The sequence below is a fragment of the Phyllobates terribilis genome, unplaced genomic scaffold (assembly GCF_046119375.1).
Source record: "Phyllobates terribilis strain yellow unplaced genomic scaffold, ASM4611937v1 Scaffold_5__5_contigs__length_657084704, whole genome shotgun sequence".
Taxonomy (NCBI): domain Eukaryota; kingdom Metazoa; phylum Chordata; class Amphibia; order Anura; family Dendrobatidae; genus Phyllobates; species Phyllobates terribilis.
The window spans coordinates 294700458-294727218 of NW_027362765.1; the positions used below are offsets into that span (position 1 = coordinate 294700458).

At 46.3% G+C, this 26761-nt stretch overlaps 1 protein-coding gene across 2 annotated transcripts in view; it reads left to right on the forward strand.

Annotated features, from left to right (window-relative positions):
* The window catches only part of LOC141273023 (neuropeptide Y receptor type 4-2-like), a 50365-nt gene extending 24929 nt beyond the window's left edge, over window positions 1-25436 (forward strand). The window contains exon 2 of one of the 2 annotated variants that reach the window (XM_073684339.1): window positions 22816-25435. In XM_073684339.1, the coding sequence (XP_073540440.1) occupies window positions 22829-23935 (1107 nt within the window). In that variant the 5' untranslated portion in view covers window positions 22816-22828 and the 3' untranslated portion in view covers window positions 23936-25435. Of the gene's footprint in view, window positions 1-22815 lie in introns of both variants that reach the window. The other variant, XM_073684338.1, reaches the window with a different exon arrangement.
* The last annotated feature ends 1325 nt before the right edge of the window (window positions 25437-26761 follow it).

Sequence of the window (26761 nt, forward strand, 5' to 3'; positions counted from 1 at the left end):
AGCAGTAACGACACGGAGTCAGTGATGCAGTCCAGGGCCTTTACTCACAGTTCTTATTATCCAGACCACGTCTGCAGGTAACGGCTGCCCACGCCGTACTGTGTTCACCAGGTGAGGGGCTCAGACAACTCCCAGATAACTTTGGAGCGCTTCACAGGACCCCCTTTGTGTGTCCTTTGTCTGGCCTTTCTTACCAACCCTTCTGTCCGGCTGCCTCGGGCCTCCTCTTGGTAAACTTGGCGCCAGTTTCCCTGACCCTATGTGGTGCCTTCCTAGCGGGTGTAGCGAGGGGCTGCGCCACATAAAATGTCAGAGCCTCCGGTTTCTAGCTGAGGGTCGTTTCCTGCCTCCACTAGTTTCGGGGACCGGTCTCCCCCTTTGGCCTGACCCCTCCACGCAGGTGGATTCGGGCGTGCGGTGGCGACTCGCCCGTCCGCACCCCTGGGATCCCTTCATTCCTCATTCCTGGAGCCTTCTCCGCTCCTCTTCCTTCCTTCTCCCTCTTCCAGGCCTGGGCCTCTGTTACTAGGCCCGCCTCCGGAGCAGAGCTCATGCAGAGCCCCTGCTCCCTGCCACTTCTGCTCAGACTTCTCTGCACTGAACTAAGATGGTGCCCACCTTTTATACTCCCTTCTCAATGCACCCAGGAACTGCTTCCTCCCTGCTCCTGCACTACAGGGTTCCCCTTCCTCAGTGTTCCCTCCCCCCACTCCAGCCAGGGACAGGGACTGTCGTGCCCATCTCAGAGGCATATTGGTCGCCCTGCCCCACGGCAATGTGGTGTAATGCATGCAGGTGTCGGGTCCTGATCCACACTCCATCCTTACCTGAGAGTGAGATATCACACCTCTGGGTGAGGTGCAATACCTCTGTAGCAACCGAGCCCTCAGGGTGCTACAGTTCCATTTATCTTCAGCCTAGGTGACGTATTGCGATACAGGGCCGTGATTTTGGCTATAAAAGGGTCCCCTAGACACCTACCCCAAGCTTTTTAAGAGAATCATATATGGCGTGCCAGGAGACTCTATGGAATGCTTTCTCAGCATCCAACGAGAGTATCTAATTACAAATTTTTAACTGCATCTAGCCCAGGAAATACTTTGTGCCTAGTAGCAGTGTCTGCTAGTCAGCGGATTATCCCAGCTGTTAAGCAAGCTACACCACCTGTAGTTTGGACACTTAATTTTTTCAAAGGAAATGCTTCGGGACCACGGGATACTCAGTGAAGAGCATCAGGAGGCACCCCAAGGCATAGGGGCTGGGACTGGCAGTAGGATGCCTTGCGGTGGACAGCCGAGCTCGATCCTTATAAAAGCTTTTTAACTGCAGCAGCTTTAGTGGACGCTACTGGAGCTGGAATTACGCGGCTGCTGGCATGAGACTTGCCCTCCAATAGATCCTTGTAAATTGATTTAAAGTGTATTCATTCAAATTAGAGAGACAATTTAAATTAAAAAGCTTAGAGCTGCCTCCACCACCGCTCGACCCACCAGCGGACAGGCACCAGTATTGGGAGAGGGGGGCTGGCCGTCAGGGTTCACCGCGGCTCTGGAACAAACCCGGCGACACGAAGGTGGCACGGGCAGGAGCGGACTGAACGTGTCGGCTTCTCACTTTTTGGATTTTAGAAGGGCATGACATGCCTATATTTGTGTCTCCCCCTCCTTTTACTCCTCCACCTCTTTTCTTTTCGCATGACTATATGTACTTGTCACTTTTCCATGTGTTAGTTGTGTCTTCTGAGCAGTTTGTCAGCTTTTGGACACCTTTGAAGGTGTTTTCTATGTGTTTCTATGTGTTTTTGTTTGCCTGCCATTGGTTTTAACGGTGTTCGAAGGTGTTCGACGAACAGTTCGACGAACAGTTCGGCGAACACACGGGTGTTTGACGAACCGAACCGAACTCGAACACTACTGGGGTGGCTCAACACTACTTCCTGCCTCTGAGGGTTTCACTGTCATCTGGGTGGTCGTGGACCGTTTTAGCAAGATGTGTCACTTGGTTCCTTTCATCAAACTGCCCTGCGCTAAGACACTCGCAAAGGCTTTTGTTAAGGAAATTGTCAGACTCCATGGCGTTCCTACCGACATTGTTTCCGATAGGGGACCTCAGTTCGTGGCTCGTTTTTGGCGTGCCTTTTGTGACAGGTTGGGAGTTCATTTGTCATTTTCATCTGGATATCATCCTGAGTCTAATGGACAAACAGAAAGAAAGAACCAGGAAAAACTCTCCTCCTCAGGCACAGCCGATACCAATTTGGAGAATGACCCAAAAGACGGATGTCTCCCAGAACAACAAAAAAAAGGCGAACAACCAGCAGAAGAGGATGTATGGTTGTTAAGAGCAAACTCAGCAAGTGGCAGAAACTCAGACCACCCCTCCTGATTGTCTGCCACAAAACAACGCAAGAACTGCTCAACATCCTGATTCTTCCTTTCTGTCTGGCCATTAGACTCAGGATGATATCCGGATGAAAACGACAAATGAACTCCCAACCTGTCACAAAAAGCACGCCAAAAACGAGCCACGAACTGAGGTCCCCTATCCGAAACAATGTCAGTAGGAACGCCATGTAGTCTGACAATTTCCTTGACAAAGGCCTTAGCGAGTGTCTTAGCGCAGGGCAGTTTGATGAAAGGAACCAAGTGGGGGGAAGGTCAGTAATAAAGTCCATAGCCAGATGTGTCCAAGGTGCACTAGGAACCTCCAGAGGGCAAAGCAACCCCGTTGCAGGAGTATGTGAAGACTTAGATCTAGCACACACAGTACATTGATGCACCCACTTAATGACTTCCTTCTGCCATCCAGGCCACCAAAAACTGCGACCCACAAGTCTCTTGGTCTCAGAAATTCCTGGATGACCTGCCAACCGAGACTCATGACACTCAACAAACAAATCTCTCCTAAAGGTCCTAGGCACAAACAACCTCCCATTGGGAGTGTTAGATGGGGCATTCTCCTGTGCTTTAAGAATCTCATCTTCCAAAACGGAGTCCAATGCAGCAATCACAACACCTTCTTGTAAAATGCTCCCCTCCTCCTCAGCACCGACCATGGGAGAAAAGCTGCGAGACAAAGCATCAGCTTTTACATTCTTGGTACCCGGGATGTAAGTAACGGAAAAATTAAACCGCGAGAAAAAAAGTGCCCACCTAGCCTGACGGGCATTCAAGCGCTTGGCAGCATCAAGATAGATCAGATTTTTATGATCAGTGAAAACCTGAATGGGAAATTCAGCACCTTCCAAGAAATGACGCCAGTGTTCAAATGCGAGTTTAATAGCCAGCAATTCCCGATTACCAATATCGTAATTAAGTTCAGTCTCAGAAAATTTTTTTGAAAAAAAAGCACAGGGATGTACTCCATCCTTGTTTTTCTGAGACAACACCGCACCGACCCCCACCGAAGAAGCATCAACCTCAGCCAAAAACGGCTTAGTCACATCAGGCTGCATAAGGATGGGAGCAGAGCTGAACCTCTCCTTTAGAAACACAAAAGCTTCAATGGCCTCAGTAGTCCACTGAACCGCATTAGCACCTTTCCTGGTGAGATCGGTCAGTGGTTTGACAATAATAGAAACATTTTTAATGAATTTTCTGTAATAATTGGCGAAACCCAAAAACCTCTGTATCGATTTCAAACCAATAGGCCTAGGCCATTCCTGAACCGCCTGAACCTTCACAGGGTCCATCTCAAAGCCTTCGCTGGAGATAATGTAGCCCAAAAAACTAATTCTCTGTACAGCAAACTCACATTTCTCCAGCTTAGCAAAAATCGAATTGTCCATTAATAACTGTAATACCTCACGTACGCTCCGCCAATGAGACTCCAGATCAGGCGAATAAATCAAAATGTCATCCAAATACACAGCCACATTTTTGCCGATCAAAGGTCTAAGGATGTCATTAATAAGATTCTGAAAAAATGCTGGAGCATTGGTAAGACCAAAAGGCATAACCAGGTTCTCAAAATGACCCACAGGAGTGTTAAAAGCAGTCTTCCATTCATCACCCTCCTTCATGCGCAACAAATTGTATGCCCCCCGGAGATCAATTTTAGAGAACCACTTGGCCCCCACTAACTGGTTAAACAAATCAGGAATCAATGGCAGTGGGTAGGGATTACGTACAGTAATTTTATTAATCTCACGAAAATCCAGACAAGGACGTAAACCGCCGTCCTTTTTTTTAACAAAAAAAAGTCCAACAGCCACAGGATACTTGGGAGGCCTAATGTGACCGGCGGCCAAGCTTGTCTGTATGTATTCCTCCAAAGCCTTTCTCTCAGGAATAGTAAGATTAAATAAACGACTTTTAGGAAGAGTCGCTCCAGGGACAAATTCAATGGTACAATCTTAGTCTCTATGGGGAGGCAATATTTGTGACTCCTCCTCAGAAAAAACTCTCCAAAAATCCTGAATAGGTACAGGTAATTCCCCTTTTTCCACCACAGCAATACGTCCGTTACAACACTTGTCATAACACTTAGGACTCCAGGACTTAATTTCATTGGTAGACCAATCCAGTACAGGATTGTGCAATTTTAACCAGGGTAACCCCAAAATTACTGGAGAAGGCAAATTATTTAATACCACCAAATCCAAATTTTCTTGGTGAATACCATTAATAGTGAGGGGAAATTCACAGACCTTGTGAGTAACACTCTTCAAGGGGGAGCCATCGACAGAAACCACAGCAATAGGGGATGACAAAGGTTTGGGTTTTAATTTAAGTTTTTCCAAGAATCCCCCATCAATCACATTCAGAGTAGAACCACAATCCACAAATATCCAAAATTCAATTAATTCTTCCTGAGCAGCAGTAGTAGCAGAAAGAAATACCCCCCTTAGAATTTATGCAGGCAATACGGGCTTAACTGACCTTTTTTTTTTTTCTTTGTTCATACGAAGCACATAGTTCTTAATAAAATGGTCAGATTTCCCGCAATAAAAGCACAAACCTTCAGAAGATCTGCGGTCTTTTTCCTGAGAGCGGGGTGCCATCGCCCCAATCTCCATCGGCTCTCCAATGTCAGTACAGACCCTCTCAAGACTGGGAGCTGACATAGCAGAGGATTTACTTTCATTAACCCTTGCACGCAGTCGCCTGTCCACCCGTATAGCTAATTGCATAGCCTCCTGCAAGTTTCCAGGTGTGGGATAAGCAATCAGCAAATCCTTAACCCTTTCACCCAGCCCCGCAAGAAACAAACTTTTCAAAGCTGAATCGTTCCACCCCACCTGGGCAGACCACCGACTGAAGTGAGAACAATATTTTTCCACATTACCTGATCCCTGCCTCAAATGTCTTAATTCAGTCTCAGCTGATGAGACACGATCAGGATCATCATACAACAAACCCAAAGCAGAAAAAAAACTATCCACTGATCTAAAGCATGGATCACTAGGTTGGAGAGAAAAGGCCCATCCCTGAGGTTCTTTGCGCAAAAGTGACATTATGAACCCTATGCGCTGTGATTCATCACCAGAGGATCTGGGTCTCAGACGAAAATACAATAAACAAGCATTTTTAAAGGAAAAAAATTCCTGTTGATCACCAAAGAATAAATCAGGCAAACGTACCTTTGGCTCCACAAAATGTGCTCCAGAACAGCTACTCACGTTTTGTTGGAGCTCGGCCACCTCCAGAGAGAGTCCCTGCAGACGTTGAGCCAAATCCTGAACCGACACCATGATGGAAACTGGAAGTCTTTCCTTAGAGATATTTTTGGGCTGGACTTACTGTTATGATCTGCTACAAGCACTAAGGAAAGAAAGGAGATCTGTCCCTACAATAGAAATAAGCTAGATCCCTACAATGTAACGGGGAACCTGATCCTGCGATCAGACCCGCTAAAGTCCTCGGCTAGTCTGTACGAAGACCTATAGATACAAGGGAGGGATCCCTACAAGAACTAGGGACTGGGATAAAGTTGGGCACCTCCTAGCAGAAATTGTAGCAGTAAAAGACAAACACACAACAAAGAACATAAAGGTCCGAAGATCAAGCTAAACAGACTGAGAAAGGTAACTAAGCACCAGGCTAACATAAGAGTAGAAATTACAATGAAGTCCAGCAAGGCCAGGAGGGCGGAGCAGGATTAAATAGGCAAACAAGGTCATGTGACCAGCAGGATAGAAAAAACCTAACAGGAGAGTTCTAACATGAAGCTCATTAAGAGAATGCCAAGAGTGTGTAAAGCAGTCATCAAAGCAAAAGGTGGCTACTTTGAAGAACCTAGAATATAAGACATATTTTCAGTTGTTTCACTCTTTTTTGTTAAGTATATAATTCCACATGTGTTAATTCATAGTTTTGATGCCTTCAGTGTGAATGTACAATTTTCAAAGTCATGAAAATACAGAAAAATATTTAAATGAGAAGGTGTGTCCAAACTTTTGGTCTGTACTGTACGTTGTAACCTTCAAGAGGATAACGAAAAATCTAAGAGGTACTTTGACAGGAAACGTCAAGAGGTTTTGTTTACGGTTGGTGACATGGTTTGGTTGTCCTATACGAATCTGCGGTTGAGGATTCCTTCTAAGAAATTGGGCCCGAAATTTGTAGGGCCGTTTAAGGTACTTCAGGTAGTTAACCAATCTGCTGTTAGGTTGGAGGTTCCCACCTCCTGGAAGATTAATCCGGTGTTTCATGTTTCCTTATTGAAAAAAGCTGAGGTTTCGGATAGGGACGCCACTGTCTCTGTTCCTCTGGTGGTGGAAGACGGTGAATATGAAATTTCTCGCATTCTTAATTCTAGATGGCATAGAGGGAGATTGCAGTATCTCGTCGCTTGGAAAGGTTTCTGTCCCGAGGATAACTCCTGGGTAAAGGCGGATGATGTCTCTGCTCCTAGACTTGTCGGAGCGTTTCACAGGAGGTTTCCTGATAAACCTGGGCCTGGAGGATCCGGAGGATCCTCATAGAAGAGAGGGTACAGTTAGAACCCTCCAGAGATGCTCAATTGGGTTTAGGTCATGGCTCTGGCTGGGCCAGTCAAGAATGGTCACAGAGATGTTCTGAAGCCACTCCTTTATTTTAGCTGTGTGCTTAGGGTCATTGTCTTGTTGGAAGGTGAACCTTTGGCTGTTAGAACCCTCCTGTTAGTTCTTTTTCTATTTTGTTGGTCACATGACTTTCTGCCTATATAATCCAGCTCCGCCCTTCTGGCCTTGCTGGACTTCAGTGTTACATTTACTCTTAAGCTAGCCAGGTGCCTTGTACCTAACTCTGCAGTTTGCTTGGTCTTTGGACCACTAGTACTTTATGTTTGTTTGTCTTTGCTCTGCTACAATTTCTGCTAGGAGGTGTTCAACTATATCCCAGTCCTTAGTTCTTGTAGGGACCCCTCCCTTATATCTATAGGTCTGCGTTCAGACTAGCCGAGGACTTAGGCGGGTCTGTTCACAAGGAACAGGTCCCCCGCAGCATCGTAGGGAAGCAGCTTAGTCCTATGGTAAGGACAGTTTTCCTATCTTTCCTTAGTGCTTGTAGCAGTTCATAACATTGGCCAAGTCTGAGGTCCAGAGCACTCTGGAAGACGTTTTCATCCAGGATATCTCTGTACTTGGCCGCATTCAGGTTTCCTTCAATTGCAACCAGTTGTCCTGTCCCTGCAGCTGAAAAACACCCCCATAGCATGATGCTGCCATTGCCATGTTTCACTGTTGGCATTGTATTGGGCAGGTGATGAGCAGTGCCTGGTTTTCTCCACACATACCGCTTAGAATTATCACCAAAAATTTCTATCTTCGTCTCATCAGACCAGAGAATCTTATTTCTCATAGTCTGGGAGTCCTTCCTGTGTTTTTGAGCAAACGCTTTCATATATTTTGCACTGAGGAGAGGCTTCCGTCGGGCCACTCTGCCATAAAGGCCCGACTGCTGGAGGGCTGCAGTGATAGTTGACTTTGTGGAACTTTCTCCCATCTCCCTACTGCATCTCTGGAGCTCAGCTGCAGTGATCTTGAGGTTCTTCTTTACCTCTCTCACCAAGGCTCTTCTCTACCTCTCTCACCAAGGCTCTTCTCCCACGATTGCTCAGTTTGGCTGGACGGCCCGGTCTAGGAAGACTTCTAGTGATCCCAAACTTCTTCCATCTAAGGATTATGGAGGCCACTGTGCTCTTAGGAACCTTGTGTAATGCAGAAATTCTTTTGTAACCTTGGCCAGATCTGTGCCTTGCCACAATTCTCTCTGAGCTCCTTTGGCAGTTCCTTTGAGCTCATAATTCTCATTTGGTCTGACATGCACTGTGAGCTGTGAGGTCTTATATAGACAGGTGTGTGCCTTTCCAAATCAAGTCCTATCGGTTTAATTAAACACAGCTGGACTCCAATGAAGGAGTAGAACCTTCTCAAGGAGGATCACAAGGAAATGGACAGCATGTGACTTAAATATGAGTGTCTGAGCAAAGGGTCTGAATACTTATCACCATGTGATATTTCAGGGTGTTTTATAAATAGATTTGCAAAGATTTCTACATTTCTGGGTTTTTTTCAGTCAAGATGAAGTGCAGAGTCTACATTAATGAGAAAAAAAAATGAAGTTTTTATAATTTACCAAATGGCTGCAATGAAGCAAAGAGTGAAAAATTTAAAGGGGTCTGAATACTTTAAATGACTTTAGCAAGTCAATTAAAACCCAATTTATATTGAACAAGCATAGAAACAATATACACGTTACTCTTCTATCATCAAATCTGAAGTACAAGCTTAGAATTTAAACTGTTCAGATCTAACAATAACAATAAAACCGTTTGCTGCCCACTGTAAGGCTATGTGCCCACGAATCAGAAATGCTCAGGATTTTTTCCTGAGCGTTTCTGAATCTCCCTGGCAGAAAAAACGCATGCAGATTTTACATGTGTTTTTCCTCTCAGGTAGAAGCGTTCTTCACATGCATTTCCGCATGCGGGTTGACAAGCGCTTTCCAAGCGATTTTAGCATCACTTGGAAAGTGCTTGACAACTTGGTCACACTATATAAATCCATGCAACCGGCATGGATTTATATAGTGTGACATTAAAGAATGGTATAAAATAAAAAATAAATCTATACTTACCTTCCGATGGCCCCTGGGTCTTGCTTCACTCCGTCCTGGCTTCCCGGCAGCTCGCGGTACACTACACTGAAGGACCTGCCATCACATGACTAAATGACGTCAGCACAGGTCCTTCAGTCCACCGCGATCTGCCGGCATGGGAGGACGAGCGCAGCGGGGGCCATCAGAAGGTAAATATCATATTTATTTTTTATTTTATTCTTTTTTTCACAGGTTCTATGGTACCTGGGTCTGGAGGAGAGTCTCCTCTTCTCCAGACCCTGGTACCATCCGCACATTGAAACGCATGGATTCCGCATGTACAGATGCAGTGATGCGGATTCCATGTGTTCCAATGCAAGTCAATGGTGGCGAAAACGCAGCACTTCCGCAAAATAATTGGTAGTGCTGCGTTTTTTCTGCAATGATAATTCACAGCGGAAATTTCCGCAGCATGTGCACAGCACATGCGGATTATCATTGGGGAACATGGCAGGCCTTCTACCAAGCGTTTTTTAAGCGTATCTGCAGCGTTTTTGCTGCTGCGGAAATGCTTAAAAAACGCATCATGGGCACACAGCCTAAGAGTCCCACCTACATCTTAAAACTATATGTAACCTTTAGCTGGTAATATAAATAATACTTCAGTTGTGAAAGACCGTATGTGCCGATGAGTTCCATATGTCCCATACCTTATCAAACTTCTGAGGGAATCCTCAATGGTGATACAATAATCACATATGAGAAAACAGTGTATTTACGGAATTAGCCGAAGCTCTTAACATTGGGTGAGAATTACTCATCCATCGTGTAGCAATCAATTTCCTGGCAAGAAATAAAATAAATTTACCATAGAAAGATTCTGGTATGGTGACTCCATATTTCCTCATCTAGTAGCCCAAATAACATATTTAGGATCTATTGGAACGTGAATGGATTTCAAGGAAGATAGGAAGGTGACTATACTTTGCCAGAAGCAGAAAATAATTGGATAAGCCCAAACCATGTGCCAGAAATCTGCATTTAAGGTGTGACATTGTAACCATTCCGAAAAGGATAATATACCTATTCAGTATAACCCTGATGGGGTTAAGTAGGCTTGGTGAAAAATATATACTTGAGTCATTTTATAGTTCACCGAAGGGGAGACATAAAGGGGGGATTCCAAGATCTCCTCCCAGTCCTTCCCATTAATTGTGGGAATAAGCAGCTCCCACTTTTCTTTCACCTTCAGTGAAGTATAGCTAATACCTATTGATAGCATGCTCTTATGAGACCTTGAGAGCCTTGCAATTTAAGAATACCTATCAAACGGAAGGTAGATATGGTTATGGTTACCATTGCATTTTGTGAATGCAACTGTGATTGGAGAGTGGACCTTAATTGAAGATGTTAAAAAATTGGGATCTCGGCACATCATACTTATTTCTCAACTGATCAAAAGATAACAGTATATTCTGGTCATAAAGGACACCAATTAAAAGGACATTTAGAGCGCTCAAAAATTGAGAGGATGGGTGAGATACCAGGGATGGAAAGTAAGGGTTCTGCCATAGGGTCAAGTCCGCTAAAATGATTAAATTTGACACTCGTCTCACCTGTTTCTAGACTAACCATGCCTTAAGCATAGGCAACATTTTGTGAATTTCAGGTTTATCAAGCTCCAAAAATCCTTGTAGACAGCTAGTGCCTGCCGCTTTCGCCAAGTGACTCTTCGAATTTGCCAGTTGAGATACTGGCATCCAACTACTTAGTGTCTTTAGCTGGCCTGCTATGTAATAAATAAACAAATCTGGCAAAGCTGTATCCCCAAGATTTTTGGGTCTTTGAAGGGTAGATAATTTAAGTTTGGGCCAAGAACTACCACAGACAAATTAAGACATTGTGAATGCATTTCTTTGAATTTGCTTAGCATGTACAGTACTGTACAAAAGTTTTAGGCAGGTGTGTTAAAAATGCTGTCAAGTAAGGATGCTTTCAAAAATAGATGTGTTTAATAGTTTATTTTATCAACTAAAACATGTAAACTGAATTAACTAAAGAGAAATCTAAGTAAAAATCAATATTTGATGTGACGGCACTTTGTCTTCAAAAAAGCATCAATTTTTCTACATATACTTATACACAGTTTTAGAAAAACTTTGGAATGGAGGTTGTTGCAGAGATCTTGGAAAACTGTCCACAGCTCTTCTGTGGATGTAGACTTTTACAGATCCTTCTGTCTTTTTTCATGAAATCCCAGACAGATTGGATGATGTTATGATCAGGGCTCTGTGAGACCATATCATCAATTCCAGGACTCTTTGCTCCTCGTTACCCTGCAAATAGTTCTTAATGACATTGACTATATGTATGGGGTCATTGTCCTGATGCAGAATTTAGAGCCAATCAGATGCCTCCATGATGGTATTGCATGAGGACACCATTAATCTTGACCAACATCCCAACTCTATTTACTGAAATGAAGCCCCAAACTTGCAAAAATCCTCTACCATGCTTTATTGCTGCCTGTAGACAGACCCTCATTGTACCGCTCTCCATCTTTTCTGTGAGCAAACCTCCTTCTGTTACAGCCAAATATTTTTCACTTTCACAAATCAGTCCAGAGCACCTGCTTACATTTTTACACACCTCAGTTTGTATTTTTTCGTATATAGTTGCATCACTTGGCCTTTTTTCCATGCCAAAGGTGTGGGTTTTTTGGCCACAATTCTTCCATGGAGACCACTTAATACCAAACTTCTCCGAACAGTAGATGGGAGTAGCTGGATCTCACTGATTGCTGCCAGATCTGAGCTGGTGGCAGTGCTGGACATCTTCATATTTTGAGGGAAAGTCGGTGTGAGGTGTTTTTCGTCTCTTGCAATAAGTTTCCTTGGCTAACCATGTTCTCCAAAGTTGTCTATATCTTGGTGCTTTTTCAAAAGGGCTAGAAAAGTACATCTTGAAGCCCCAGTCTGCTTTGAAGTATTTGATTAAGAGAAAGCTTGCTGATGCAGTATAACTACTATGTGTCTTGTTGCTGTGCTCAGTCTTGCTATGGTGTATGACCTGTAACATAAAAAACAAGAAGTTCTGGAAGTGATAATATGGCCCCACAGAGCCCTGATTTCAACACCATTGAGTCTCTGTATTACATGAAGTGACAAAGGATTTGTGCAAGTGACGCGCCCCCTGGGACATATTCCTTTTTGAGGGGAATACCCGGCACCGGATCAGATGGGGTGTTGTAGTCTCCGAGCGGCTGTGACCCGGTCCCGTGCCCAGGGCGTCAAGCTATGTGTTATGTGGCAGTCCTTACTGATGTTATTAGAGTTCTTTTTGTGTCGACTACGCCACCCGTTGTAATGCGGTCACTGTGGCCGCCGCTGCAGCAGGGTCCGCTGAGGCTGATGGTGGATGTGCAGCTTGGTGGGATAACTCCCAACGGGAGGGGTATAGCCTCAGAGGGGACAGGCGCAGAGGATGGGGGTTGTGGTGGTGCAGCATAGATGATAAAGGAAGACAGAGTCGGGTTGTGCAGTTAAGGGTTTTACTCACTGCTGATGTTCCTGGTCACTCTAGCTCCAAGTGACCACCCGAGCCGTGCTGCGTCCACCAGGTCCTGGATCCGGCCAACCCCCAAACAAGTCCGGAGCGTGGCCCTGAGCTCCCCCTCTGTCCTTTCTTCAGCCGTCCCCACCAGTGATTCACCTAAGTCCAGCTCCCTCGGGCCTTCTGTTGGGCAACCTTTGGCCTTAGGTTCCCTGACCCTTCCTGTGGTGTGCCTTCAGGGTGAATGTAGTGGGTGACCGTGACAGACACTGCCCACGGTCTCCGGTCTCTGGCTGGGGAATGTCTTTACCCCCACCAGCTTGGGTTCCGGTACCCTCTTGCTGACTCCTCACCCGGTGCTCTAATTTGGGTTCTTGGGTCCCTTCTTTGTCTCCCTCTGGGTCTTTCTTCACTCCACTCTCTCTCTTCAGGGCCTCTCTTTCTTTCAGCTGCTCCTCTGCCAGCTTCCGCTCCTCCTCTCCTGCTGACTTGTCCTCTGCACTGACTGACTCTCTGCGTCTGACAGGCTCCTCTGCGTCTGACCCTGATCTAAGTTGGTGCCCTCCTTATATATCCCTCTATGTGTGAGCTCAGGTGACCAGCACCCAATGAGCTCCTATCACTACCCAGACTGCTCCCCCTATCTGCCCCTACACTACATGGGATGTTCCTCCCCCCTCCCACTCCAGCCAGGAACAGGCTCGGTCGCACCTGCACATTTCTAAGTGGGAGTGCCGTCGGCCTGCTCCCCGGAAATGGGATGTATGTAGTGCATGCAGTCTATCTGAGCTCAGTTCCACACTCCATCCTTACCCGGGAGTGGAATATCACACCTCTGGCTGAGGTGCAATACCCCTGTAGCAGCCGGACCCTCAGGGTGCTACATTCCCCCCTGGCAAACCACAGCACGTCCTCGGGCTGTAAAGACATAAAACACCACAACATACAAAATTTTTTTTTTTTTTTTTCATATAAACATATAAAACATATAAAACATTATATAAAACAGTAGATATATTTATATAAATAACATTCTCGTCGTCTCTTTCCTTCTTCCTCCTCTGGTCACCGTGCAACTCGTGACCAGGTAAAGTGCGACCGAAAAGCAGTTTCTCATAAAACCAGTAGGGGGCGCCTTAGAAAGCGCAACTATGTACAGGGAAGTTTGGCCGTTCTCAGTCCCCGGCCAAGTAAAGGGATGGCTGCTCACAGTCCTCAGCCTGGTTTGGGTAGGGGACACACGGGTTAAACTGTTCACTGGTCCCTACGGGGACTAAACTTTAAAGCAGCCACGGTTACTTGGGTACCCCGACAGGTAACTATATACAGTCCTTTGTACTATCTCAGTCATAGTACCTTCTAGCCTTGAACCCGTCCGGGTCTTCTGGCTCCTCCTCCCTACACCGCAACTCCTCCTCTGTTAGGCGATGCACGTGGAGGGCGTAAGGTCCCTTGGCACACTTGTGCCGGGTGAACGTTACCTCGTCACCGACGTAGAGGTCACGGCCTTTGTGACCCTCTGGCAGGTGGGACTCGACATCCCGTCGGGTAACGAAGACGTCACCCATGGTGTTCCGGTCCTTTATGAAGCCCCACCCATGCTGCGCATTAAACTTTATTACCGTCCCGATGGTACGGGGACGATCTGCTGCATAGGGGTCCCTTCTGGTCCGACTCTTTTGCTCCGCGCTGCGGGTCCGGGCCCATTGCTCTCTGACCCGCCTCTCCTCCCGTTCTCTCTTAAACTCGGCCAGCTGTTGACGGCAACACTCTGTGCGTTCAGCTGCAGCTGCCCGAGTCTCTCCGGTGAACCCCATCAAATCTTCTCCCGTGGGGTCCCACACGAATTGGGCTTCTTCTAGTGGAGGCGAGACCCGAGTCACGGGCTTTGGAGCCGGGATCAGGGGCTCACACAGGGGACCTAACTTCTTTTGTCGCTCCAGTTCCAAGAATTCTTCGGGCCAGATGAAGGGCCGCCCGTCCGGCCACGCTAGCTGGCTGAAGGGGTCCTCTCCCAGATTTGGCACCCTTGATGTTACGGGTGCGGGCGCGATGGTGGGGGCGCCCAGGTTGCCCAGGCCTTGCGGCCAGGCCGGGGGCATCTGGAAGGTAAATGGAACTGTTAACACGGCGGCACCCTGGGCCACCTGGCCTTGCGACCAGGCCGGAGGCTCCGCGGAGGTAGATGGCTCTGCTGGGGATGCGGCGCCCGGAAACGCTAGGCCTTGCGACCAGGCCGGAGGCTTCCCTTCCTTCGCCACGCTCCGGGTCACGACGCGTGACGTCACTGGGGTCGCGACGGCGGCTTCCGGTCGGGGCCTAGTCGGTGGCGGTGTCATGGCGGTCTCGGGTACGGCAGGGGGACTTTCGGGCTCTGCGACGGGGAGCTGGGGCAGGTAAGTGGTCTTCCGGTATGGGGTATAGGCATCCCCCTTACCTGCTGCCATGCGTCTCGCTCCCTCTTCTGCGCCGTCTCCGGCCTTGGGTCCTCCCGCGTCATCCGCAGAGGTAGTCGGTGTCTTCTTCCAAGGGAGCGGGTTCCGTGGACGGGTTCCAGCTTGCTGGGCCATCTCTCGGCCCCACTCCGCCAGGATCTCCCTCTGCACTCGGGCCATCCTTCCCGCGAGGCCCTCCAGGGCACTCCGCGCGCACTCCCGATCTCGGGGAAGCTGCGCCAGGATCTCCGCTAAGCCTAGCGGGGTTGTTGACTCTAGCAGGCTCCTGACCATCGGGTCGGTGCTGCTCTGCTCTTCTTCCGGCAGGCTCCTGGCCAGCGGGCCGGTGCTGCTCTGCTCTCCTCTTTCTTCCTTTTGCAGGCTCCTGGCCAGCGGGCCGGTGCTGCACTGCTGCCGCTCCATTCCCGGGTCTACTCTTTCTCTCCTCGACTCCGGGTGCTCTTGCTCTGGACACCTCGCCTCCGGGTGCGCTCGTTCTAGACTCCTCCAAGCGACACCCATCTTTTCTCTTTTCTTTCGTCTCCTCCCACTTCGAGGGCGGTCCCGGGGCAACTCGGTGACTGTCAGCTCCAGGGGTAGTTCTTTCACGCTGACTGACACCTCCAGCATCACAGTCTCTGTTGGTGGGGGCGGTTTCCACTTTTGGCGCCATTTTCTGTCCCGGCCCACGATGGGAGGTGGCCTCTTGCCCTCCTTTGGCACGCCCATAATGGCGTCCGCTGCTCTTCCAAGGCGGGAAATCTGCGGTTTTGGCGGGAATCGCTTCCCAGTGGCGGGAAACTCTGCAGATGGCGGGAACAAGCTGGAAATGGCGGACAATCGGCGGGAAACGACTGGTGATGGAGTCCGATGGCGTGGACCCTCCGGAACCGGCAGGAGTCTTCTTTCTGAGGTAAACTTGCACTTTTCTTCAGGCACGCAGTACCCGGGTGTTGCGGGCACGTAATCCTGCCGACTACGCCAAAGTTGACGCGCCCCCTGGGACATATTCCTTTTTGAGGGGAATACCCGGCACCGGATCAGATGGGGTGTTGTAGTCTCCGAGCGGCTGTGACCCGGTCCCGTGCCCAGGGCGTCAAGCTATGTGTTATGTGGCAGTCCTTACTGATGTTATTAGAGTTCTTTTTGTGTCGACTACGCCACCCGTTGTAATGCGGTCACTGTGGCCGCCGCTGCAGCAGGGTCCGCTGAGGCTGATGGTGGATGTGCAGCTTGGTGGGATAACCCCCAACGGGAGGGGTATAGCCTCAGAGGGGACAGGCGCAGAGGATGGGGGTTGTGGTGGTGCAGCATAGATGATAAAGGAAGACAGAGTCGGGTTGTGCAGTTAAGGGTTTTACTCACTGCTGATGTTCCTGGTCACTCTAGCTCCAAGTGACCACCCGAGCCGTGCTGCGTCCACCAGGTCCTGGATCCGGCCAACCCCCAAACAAGTCCGGAGCGTGGCCCTGAGCTCCCCCTCTGTCCTTTCTTCAGCCGTCCCCACCAGTGATTCACCTAAGTCCAGCTCCCTCGGGCCTTCTGTTGGGCAACCTTTGGCCTTAGGTTCCCTGACCCTTCCTGTGGTGTGCCTTCAGGGTGAATGTAGTGGGTGACCGTGACAGACACTGCCCACGGTCTCCGGTCTCTGGCTGGGGAATGTCTTTACCCCCACCAGCTTGGGTTCCGGTACCCTCTTGCTGACTCCTCACCCGGTGCTCTAATTTGGGTTCTTGGGTCCCTTCTTTGTCTCCCTCTGGGTCTTTCTTCACTCCACTCTCTCTCTTCAGGGCCTCTCTTTCTTTCAGCTGCTCCTCTGCCAGCTTCCGCTCCTCCTCTCCTGCTGACTTGTCCTCTGCACTGACTGACTCTCTGCGTCTGACAGGCTCCTCTGCGTCTGACCCTGATCTAAGTTGGTGCCCTCCTTATATATCTGTCACACTGTCACAGAATACTGGAGGTAGGGGGCCTAAGCTGACCCTAAGCTGGGGCCCTGACTAATCCCTCATCCTGGAGGTACTGTTAAAGGTACAGAGGTCCAGGCCGCCAGCGTAACCCCTACCTCCTGAGGATCCCTGCACCACAGTAATCTAGTCCTGAGAAGGACCCCGATCACAACAATTGGGAACCAGCGATAATATGCCCACACACAGTATTTAGACGAACGAGACAGTACAAGGGAAAAACCAAAACCACCTTGCATACAACTTCAACAAAACTACAACAGAGGGAACACCAACGGGAAAGGAGATAAATGATAAAGCGAGGAAAGGGAAATAACACTTTCAAATACACTTATCTCAGCAACTCCAAACACCACGATCCGCTCTGTAAGTCAGAATGAAAAGCTTTCACCGACACCTCACAAACAGACCTGCAGGAATATAAAGGAGTCTCACTAACGAAGCATTGATTGCAGCTGGGCGAGGCTGGACCTCAGCTAGCCCAGAGAGAGAGAGAATTAACTCCTTCACTGCCGAGAAAACACAAAGCACCAACAAGTCAGCTGCGAGAAGTCAGGCTGTGTACTCGTGACGATCTTCGTGGCAACACACCCGTGACAGTACCCCCCCTTCTACGAGGGGCCTCCGGACCCTCAGGGCCAGGTTTATCCGGGTGAGTCGTGTGGAAGGTCCGAACTAATCGGTCTGCGTTAATATCCGACGCAGGAACCCACATCCTCTCCTCAGGACCATACCCCTTCCAATGAACCAAGTACTGAAGGGACCGGCGATTAAAGCGTGAATCAATGACCCTCGATACCTGGAACTCCAAGTTACCATTGACAACCACAGGAGGGGGAGGTAAAGGTGACGGTACCACCGGCGCCACATACCTCTTAAGCAATGATCTGTGAAACACGTTGTGAATTTTAAACGTAGGGGGGATATCATTAACAAAGTGTTGAAACACCGCCGGGGCATTAGTCAGACCGAAAGGCATGACAAGGTTCTCATAATGCCCCTCCGGAGTGTTAAAAGCCGTCTTCCACTCATCCCCCTCCTTCATCCTAATCAAATTGTACGCCCCCCTGAGATCCAACTTAGAGAACCATTTGGCGCCCACGATCTGATTAAAGAGATCGGGAATAAGTGGGAGCGGATACGGATCTCGGACCGTAATCCGATTAAGTTCACGGAAATCCAGGCAAGGGCGTAGGCCTCCATCTTTCTTCTTAACAAAGAAGAACCCCGCGGCCACCGGTGAAGATGAAGGTCTAATATGCCCCTTAGCCAGACTTTCAGAAATATAATCCTTCATGGCCTGCCTCTCAGGACCAGAAAGGTTATACAACCTAGCTTTAGGTAACTTGGCCTCAGGGAGCAGTTTTACAGAACAGTCATACTCGCGATGAGGAGGTAGTTCCTGACACCCATTCTCCGAGAATACATCCTCAAAGTCTGCCAGAAATGGAGGTAAGACCCAAGGAGTAACCGCACCGATGACCGTGTTCATGCAGTTTTTATTACAGAATTTACTCCATTGGCTTATCTCTCTGGTTTGCCAATTAATAACAGGGTTATGCTTAGCTAACCAAGGAAGGCCCAACACTATAGGAGTGGGAAGACCCTCCAACACGTAGCAAGACAACAGTTCTTTATGTATTGCCCCCACTTGAAGTTTTACGCCATGCACAGCTTGCAAAAAACTTCCCTGACCGAGAGGCCTGGCATCGATCGAGAATATGGGGATGGGTTTAGCCAACTCACTCAATCGCATACCTTGAACCCGGGCAAACCGAGCATCAACCAGATTAGCCCCGGCCCCACTATCCAGAAGAACAGATATCCTCTCAGTTCTCGTACCCACCACCACCTCCGCCGGTACGAGAAACTGAGACGAACCTAGGGACGAAATACCTACTCCCAGATTGCCGTCCACCACACAACCTGGGATCAACAGTTTTTTCGACGACTCTTTACTCAGCAAGGGGCGGGATGAACACCCCCCAATAAAATGTCCCTTTTTCCCGCAGAGGAAACACCTTCCTGTCTTATGGCGCACCACCGGTCCCCTTCCCCGAAATGATGTCCCTCCTAATTGCATAGGCTCCTCCGGACTGACCAGGGGAACCACCATATGAGGGGACCTTGTAAGAGGTGGAGACATTACAGGGGGTAGAGTTATCCCGCACCTCTCCCGAAGCCGTCTGTCAACGCGAATAGCAAGGGCCATAGCGGCTTCCAGTGACGCGGGAGAGTCATACTGTGCCAACACATCCTGTAATTTGTCGGATAAACCATGACAAAACTGGCTCCTAAGAGCCGGGTCATTCCACTGGGTGTCCGTGGCCCACCTACGGAACTCCGAACAGAATTCCTCCGCCGGACGATCTCCCTGCTGAATCCTACGTAACTTAGACTCAGCAAGGGAGATCCGATCTGGGTCATCATATACGAGTCCCAAAGCAGCGAAAAACCTATCCACTGACTGGAGAACTGGGGAGCTAGGGGGAAGAGAGAACGCCCAAGATTGTGGGTCCCCTTGTAGGAGCGAGATGACAATTCCCACCCTTTGTTCTTCACTGCCCGATGACCGAGGCCGCAGCCGAAAGTACAATTTGCATGCCTCCCGGAAAACAAAAAACTTGTCCCGCCCCCCAGTGAACCTGTCAGGGAGAGCTACTTTAGGTTCTGGTCCGGCTTGCTCCAGAGGATGCAAAACCTTGGACCTAACGTCCGCCAGCCCCATGGACAAACTCTGCAACTGCTGAGCTAGACCGGCTACTGGATCCATGGTAGCTGGAGAAAAACTAAGTTGGTCGGTGAAAATGTCACACTGTCACAGAATACTGGAGGTAGGGGGCCTAAGCTGACCCTAAGCTGGGGCCCTGACTAATCCCTCATCCTGGAGGTACTGTTAAAGGTACAGAGGTCCAGGCCGCCAGCGTAACCCCTACCTCCTGAGGATCCCTGCACCACAGTAATCTAGTCCTGAGAAGGACCCCGATCACAACAATTGGGAACCAGCGATAATATGCCCACACACAGTATTTAGACGAACGAGACAGTACAAGGGAAAAACCAAAACCACCTTGCATACAACTTCAACAAAACTACAACAGAGGGAACACCAACGGGAAAGGAGATAAATGATAAAGCGAGGAAAGGGAAATAACACTTTCAAATACACTTATCTCAGCAACTCCAAACACCACGATCCGCTCTGTAAGTCAGAATGAAAAGCTTTCACCGACACCTCACAAACAGACCTGCAGGAATATAAAGGAGTCTCACTAACGAAGCATTGATTGCAGCTGGGCGAGGCTGGACCTCAGCTAGCCCAGAGAGAGAGAGAATTAACTCCTTCACTGCCGAGAAAACACAAAGCACCAACAAGTCAGCTGCGAGAAGTCAGGCTGTGTACTCGTGACGATCTTCGTGGCAACACACCCGTGACAATATCCCTCTATGTGTGAGCTCAGGTGACCAGCACCCAATGAGCTCCTATCACTACCCAGACTGCTCCCCCTATCTGCCCCTACACTACATGGGATGTTCCTCCCCCCTCCCACTCCAGCCAGGAACAGGCTCGGTCGCACCTGCACATTTCTAAGTGGGAGTGCCGTCGGCCTGCTCCCCGGAAATGGGATGTATGTAGTGCATGCAGTCTATCTGAGCTCAGTTCCACACTCCATCCTTACCCGGGAGTGGAATATCACACCTCTGGCTGAGGTGCAATACCCCTGTAGCAGCCGGACCCTCAGGGTGCTACACAAGCCTACATCCACAGATCTGTGGTTAGTGCTCCAAAATGTTTGGAACAACCTCCCTGACGTGTTCCTTAAAAAACAACGTACATGTGTACATAGAAGAATTTATGCTTTGATGTTGTATTAAAGGCAAAGGTGGTCACACCAAAATTGATTTGATTTAGATTTCTCTTTTGTTCATTTGCTTTGCATTTTGTCAGTTGATAAAAATAAGCTATTAACGCTTCTATTTTTAAAACATTGAACTTTGCAACATTTTTCCACAAAAACTTAAAACTTTTGCACTTAACATACAGGAAATGAAATGAACAAGGCCTTTTATTCTACGCTTCAGCACTGTTCCCCTTTTGTAGGCTTTATGTTTAAAGGGGTTTTCTGGGCTGTGAAAAAAAAATCACTCTTATGTGACTGAAGACTTCTGAATCATTACAGTGTGTGGTAATATGACCACATTAATGCAATTGGCATACTTGTGGTCACATGTTGATTATGTTCTCTTCCATTAGAACATTTAAAAAATAAGCGAAGGAGAGTCTTTTTGGCATGTGACTTCAAATGTGCAAATTTCAAAAATGCGGTCACTTGACCACACACTCACACATGGAATATAGGGGAATCATGATAGGTTTGGCAGTCTAGAGTCACATATAGTGACAGAAGCCTTTTTTTTGTCAGATATATGAATACAAATAAAGGGCCAAATGGAGTATCAGAGACCACCCACCAATTAGTACAGTAATATATATTTTAATTTAGAATATCATTGAAAAAAAAAAAAAAAAAAAAGATGTCAACATGGAGAGTATGAAACAAAAAGGAGGGAAATTGGCGTCATAGCAAAAACTTGGATTACATCGATAAATAAATCATACTGTAAACACTAAACAGCGATAGTGTTCATCCAAAAACACATAATTAAACGCATACCCCAAATTTGATTCTTACATGATTTTTTTTGTTCTAAATTGAATAACAACATGAACATTACACGGGAGCGATATTATTGCATGATAAATAATGTGCAAATCAATTCTATAATAGCAGCAACCATTTAATATCAAGTAAAGTGCAAGTGCTGATTCGCTGTAAAATAGTCACCTATATAACAGTAAGGCTCGGCTCACATTTATCCTGGGCTCTACACTGAGCGCTTACATTGGGGTTTACGTGTAAACCTCTGAAATACGTGATTCAGATGGAACCCATGGCGGAAGATTCTCTTTAATGAGGCAGATGGAGGCACTGTGGATGCTGTCTGACCTGTGATTTGGAAGGGGGCCGTTTTTTTAAGCGTGCATAAAAGTACGGTCAACCACAGTTTTGTGCACCTCTGAAAAGGACACTGCTAAACAGAGGCCAGACGGAATCCAGAGTAACTCTGCTGCCTCATTAAAGTGAATAGATTCCCTCAGGGGTTTCATCTGAATCACGTCATTCGGAGATTTAGATGGAAACCCCGATGTAAGTGCTCAGCATAGAGCGCAGGATAAATGTGATCCTAAATGTTATGTAAAATGTTCCCAATAAAAGCTTCAAGTCAATCCACGGAAAAAGCAAGTGAAGTTACCCAGGATGCCATGATTGATTAAAGCACAATGTTTTGAGAAAATGATTGAAAATTGGTTTATTACCAAAGCCACATATCCCATTCCCAGAATCCTGAGCCCAAGGGGAAAACTTTATGACCCATGAGCAAGTTATTCCGTTAAATTACACTCCAACTAACTTTCTGAAAATCCTGGGCTGGTGAAAAGCAAATGCTTTTCCACATTTGTCAAGCACTAGTCTGCCCTTTGGCCAATTATGTACCACACCATATTTGTATCAACTCCCAGCTCCCTGTTTCTCATTTTCCAGGTGCTCCTCTATTATCCCCTTCTCCACCTTTCTTTTCTTGTGTTGATGTTAAATGCCATTGTTTTCTTATTGATCACTGTAACACGCAATAAATAAATTTACAAATATATTAGAAATTATGGAGGGTGTGTGCTGAATTTAAACTTGGTTATATTGATGAAACATAATAACATATTTGACAGAGAAAAGCTTATTTATTACTGTATAACTAACTCTTTTTTCTATTTTTATACAGTCCTCAAGACAAGATGAACCACAGCACATTTTATGACACACCGTCTACTGCTCTGCTTTTCCAAAATTCAATTATGAATAACTGTAGACATTCCCCAGATATAACTCCATTCGTTGGGACTTCATACAGTCTGCTGATATTTTTCTGCTTGCTTGGGAACAGCTCTCTAATATATGTGATTTGCCGGAGAAAGGAGAAGGGAAACGTTACACACATTCTCATTGCCAACTTGGCTTTCTCTGACATATTAGTTGGGATTTTTTGCTTGCCATTCACAGTCGTCTACACTATTATGGATTATTGGATGTTTGGTCGGTGTTTGTGTAAGATTACCAATTTTATTGGATGTGCATCCGTTACTGTTTCTGTCATGATCTTAGTACTAATTGCTTTAGAGAGACACCAACTGATTCTACATCCCACAGGTTGGAAGCCAAATGTCCCTCAAGCTTACACAGCAGTTCTTCTTGTCTGGGGACTGGCCTCACTTTTAGCTCTGCCATTGGTTTATGCTGTAGACTTAAAGGATGGTCCTCACAAAAATATTTCAAAGGTACTAGACTTCCTTGTTGACAAGTCTGTATGTGCGGAGTATTGGACTTCAGGCCAACAGAGGATGGCGTACACAGTGACTTTGCTACTCCTGCAATATGTGATACCCCTCTGTTTTATAATCTGTTGCTACCTTCGTATATCGGTTCATCTGCGTCGAAGGGAGGGTCTATTTGGAAGGAGCTACAACCATATGAGAAGAGTGAATCTTATGTTAGCATCAATGCTTGGAGCGTTTGCGGTATGTTACTTGCCACTTCAAATTTTTAACATTATTGTGGAATGGAACCATCAATTGATATCTGTTTGCTACCATAATCTTATCTTCTCATTGTGTCACCTGCTTGCCATGATTTCTACTTGCATCAATCCAATCATATATGGCCTACTCAACAGCAATGTAAAACAGGAAATAAAGATCTTGGTCCAGAAATGCAAAGGCCAGAGAAAAAAGGAGCCTGATATATTGGATGAATCTGAAAAACATCCATTGTCCATCAAACACTCTACAGCTGGCAATATTTTGCCCGGGTCACCAAGTTCAGAGCACGAACTGGAAACAATTTGAGAGAGGAGAGAAAACTAAGACTTCTTTTGAAGACGTTTCAACATAGCTCAAAATGAATAGTAGACTTGTGTTTAATTGTTGTATAAAACCCAGCTCAAAATACAGGTCACATTTATCTTATAGGCGGACTATGGGGATCTTGAAAAGTCAGTGACCAGCCTTCGTTGGTTCCATGTGCTACTGAGTAGTGAAAACCTGTGTAGGATAAGCTTCTTTAGGGGAACTTTTTTGCAACAAATAAAGTATTTGGGCATTGGAGTAAAGAAATGAACATAGACGGAATAACAAGCGTAGCACAAGAGGCAAAACACAAATAGGGAAACCCAACACCATAATGAGGAACGAAGTACTATGGGGCCTGCCTTCTCATCACCATGCAAAATCCAAAAAATATTCCACAGTCTAAGACAACTACGGTAGTTTGTTTCATTTTAAGTGGCTTCTCCTCAACCAAAATACTTTTAGATAACAGTAAGATAATTGTTACTTTCGTAACATGAAGCTGGCAGGAGATATTGTGAATATCCTGTAGTATGGTTACTAGAACGTAAACCTGTTGCTCAACCTCTACAGTACATTAACGCAGCGAGAACGCTGGGGAGAAAGGGAATTTGGAGCTAAAGCTGTAATTCCAAATTAACTGAGGTTTTCTTTCACCTCCCATGAAGACAAATATTTGGAGATTTGCCATGAAACTATGGGAATGTAAAGTACAGTATATGGCACGGGACATCAGTAATGTCACTTGATCTCTAGAGCACGAAGTATAATATGAACATTGAAGTGACACATTGTAGTTTGTTAAGTAAATGACCGTTTTCATCGGCATGTACAACATATTGTGTGCTTACATTTCATATTAATAGGACTTTCATTGTGTGTTGTATCATTTCCTATGAGAACATTAGCTATACACAGCTATATATGAAAATCATAACCATGACATGACATGTGCATGAGCTTGACCATGAAATCACATTGTTTAATGTCATCTGACTGATAACATGGTTCTTTGAATTGAGTATTCATCGAGTTTTTCTCACAAATTGAGGTAATGTTATGTGCAGATCTGTTCTATGGCATCATTTGCTAATTCAGTGTTGCATAAAGGTATTTGTGTGCAATTGTTCATAAAGACTGATTTTTTGAGAGGACCAGCCCTGATCAAGACTAGATTTTTCTCTGCATGGCTTTTATATTTCCTGATGCCCTATAGATATTGGTACTTTTTTTTTATATATAAAGAACCTCGTCAAAAAAAATTTCACCTCAATTTTGCTAGTTCCCACAAAGAAGTTTTATTTAGTGTCATCAGGTTGTTTTTCTTCCTCGCACGTGAATATGAATGCCATGAAATGTCCAGAATATTATATCTTCTATTGGTTGTAACTATAAATTATTGTTGGCGTTCAATTGTTGCCATTTGTGCTTCAAATGAAAGTACATGCTTTCCTTGGTCAAGGATGTATTGGTTTGATTTCTTTCTGTCAGCCATGTTATTAAAAGTTTTCACCAATATCAAATAAAAATTTTTGTCTCACATGTTTCATATTCATAAAGAACTCGACATATAAACAACAGTAATTTTCATGATATAACTCAGTGCTAAATCTATATCATGACCAAAAGTGCAGAAGGTGTAATAACATACAAAGAGGGGGAAACTAACCTTACAGGTTCCCAGTCCTTTATATGTGCCCATGCAGAAATATTGCGTTCTGGCTGAAGCTCATTAGTGTTCCCACACAGTACAATACCTCTTTCATGGCCTCCACAGTGCCTTTCACACACAGAATGATGCACCCACAGTGCCCACCATACAGTATGATGCCCACAGTGCGCCTAAAGACTATGATGTCCCCCACAGTACTCCACAACAATATGATACTTCAATGCTGCCATCAAACCATATGATGCTCTGTATAGTGCCCCCAGCACACTGTATGGTGCCCCTAGTGCCTGTCCACATACTGTACAATGATGTCCACAGTGCTCACACACATTGTGATGCTCTCTCTGATTTGAGAATATCACGTGACCTAAAAGTCATTGCAGGTCTTTTAGTCTCGTCTGTAATAATGTCCCTATCCTGGTATAATGACCCCCATTTTGGGCCCCTTTCTTGTATAATGTCCATTGCATGCACAGGAGAGCATACAATGAGGATAATGTGTCATACCTATCATAGAAAGTGCCACAAAGTCATGTTCCCAACACATCTGATAGAATAAAGATAATGTGGCCGTTATCTCATTCTGCAGCCAGCAATACACAGTGTAAAACAGCGGCTGCAAAAGGAAAACATTGCAAAATTTTTAATGAAACCCAATTGCAAAAATTATTTTTTAGCCCCAATTCCATATATTTAAGCAAGAACCCCCCCCCCACAAAGGTGACAATCTCTTTAATTTGATAAAGAAGGTGGGTATAAGAACTAGTGAAAACCAATGTAAAGGCTCCCATACATATTAGATTAAAGACAGACAAACATGCCAATATCAGCGATACCGGCCAACCATGTAATATGTACGGGGGACTCCCTGACTGTTCCTTTAAACACGAATTTGTAGGGACAGATAGGAACCTTCTCTTGTTCTCTTGCCATGGATGTCAGACCGCTTTCTCCTCTTTTGCCTTTGAAAACACATGAACACTTGGCCGAGCATTCAGGAGACAAAGCTGTTGGCCTCTATATGGCCGTTCAGCAATCTAAGTTGTATCGGCACCTTAAGAGTGATTGATTCTGAAGAAATGTACTGAAGACAATAGCAATAAAACTTTCCTTCTTTCAGTTGCCATGGACAACAGGTCACTTTTTGTTATGGT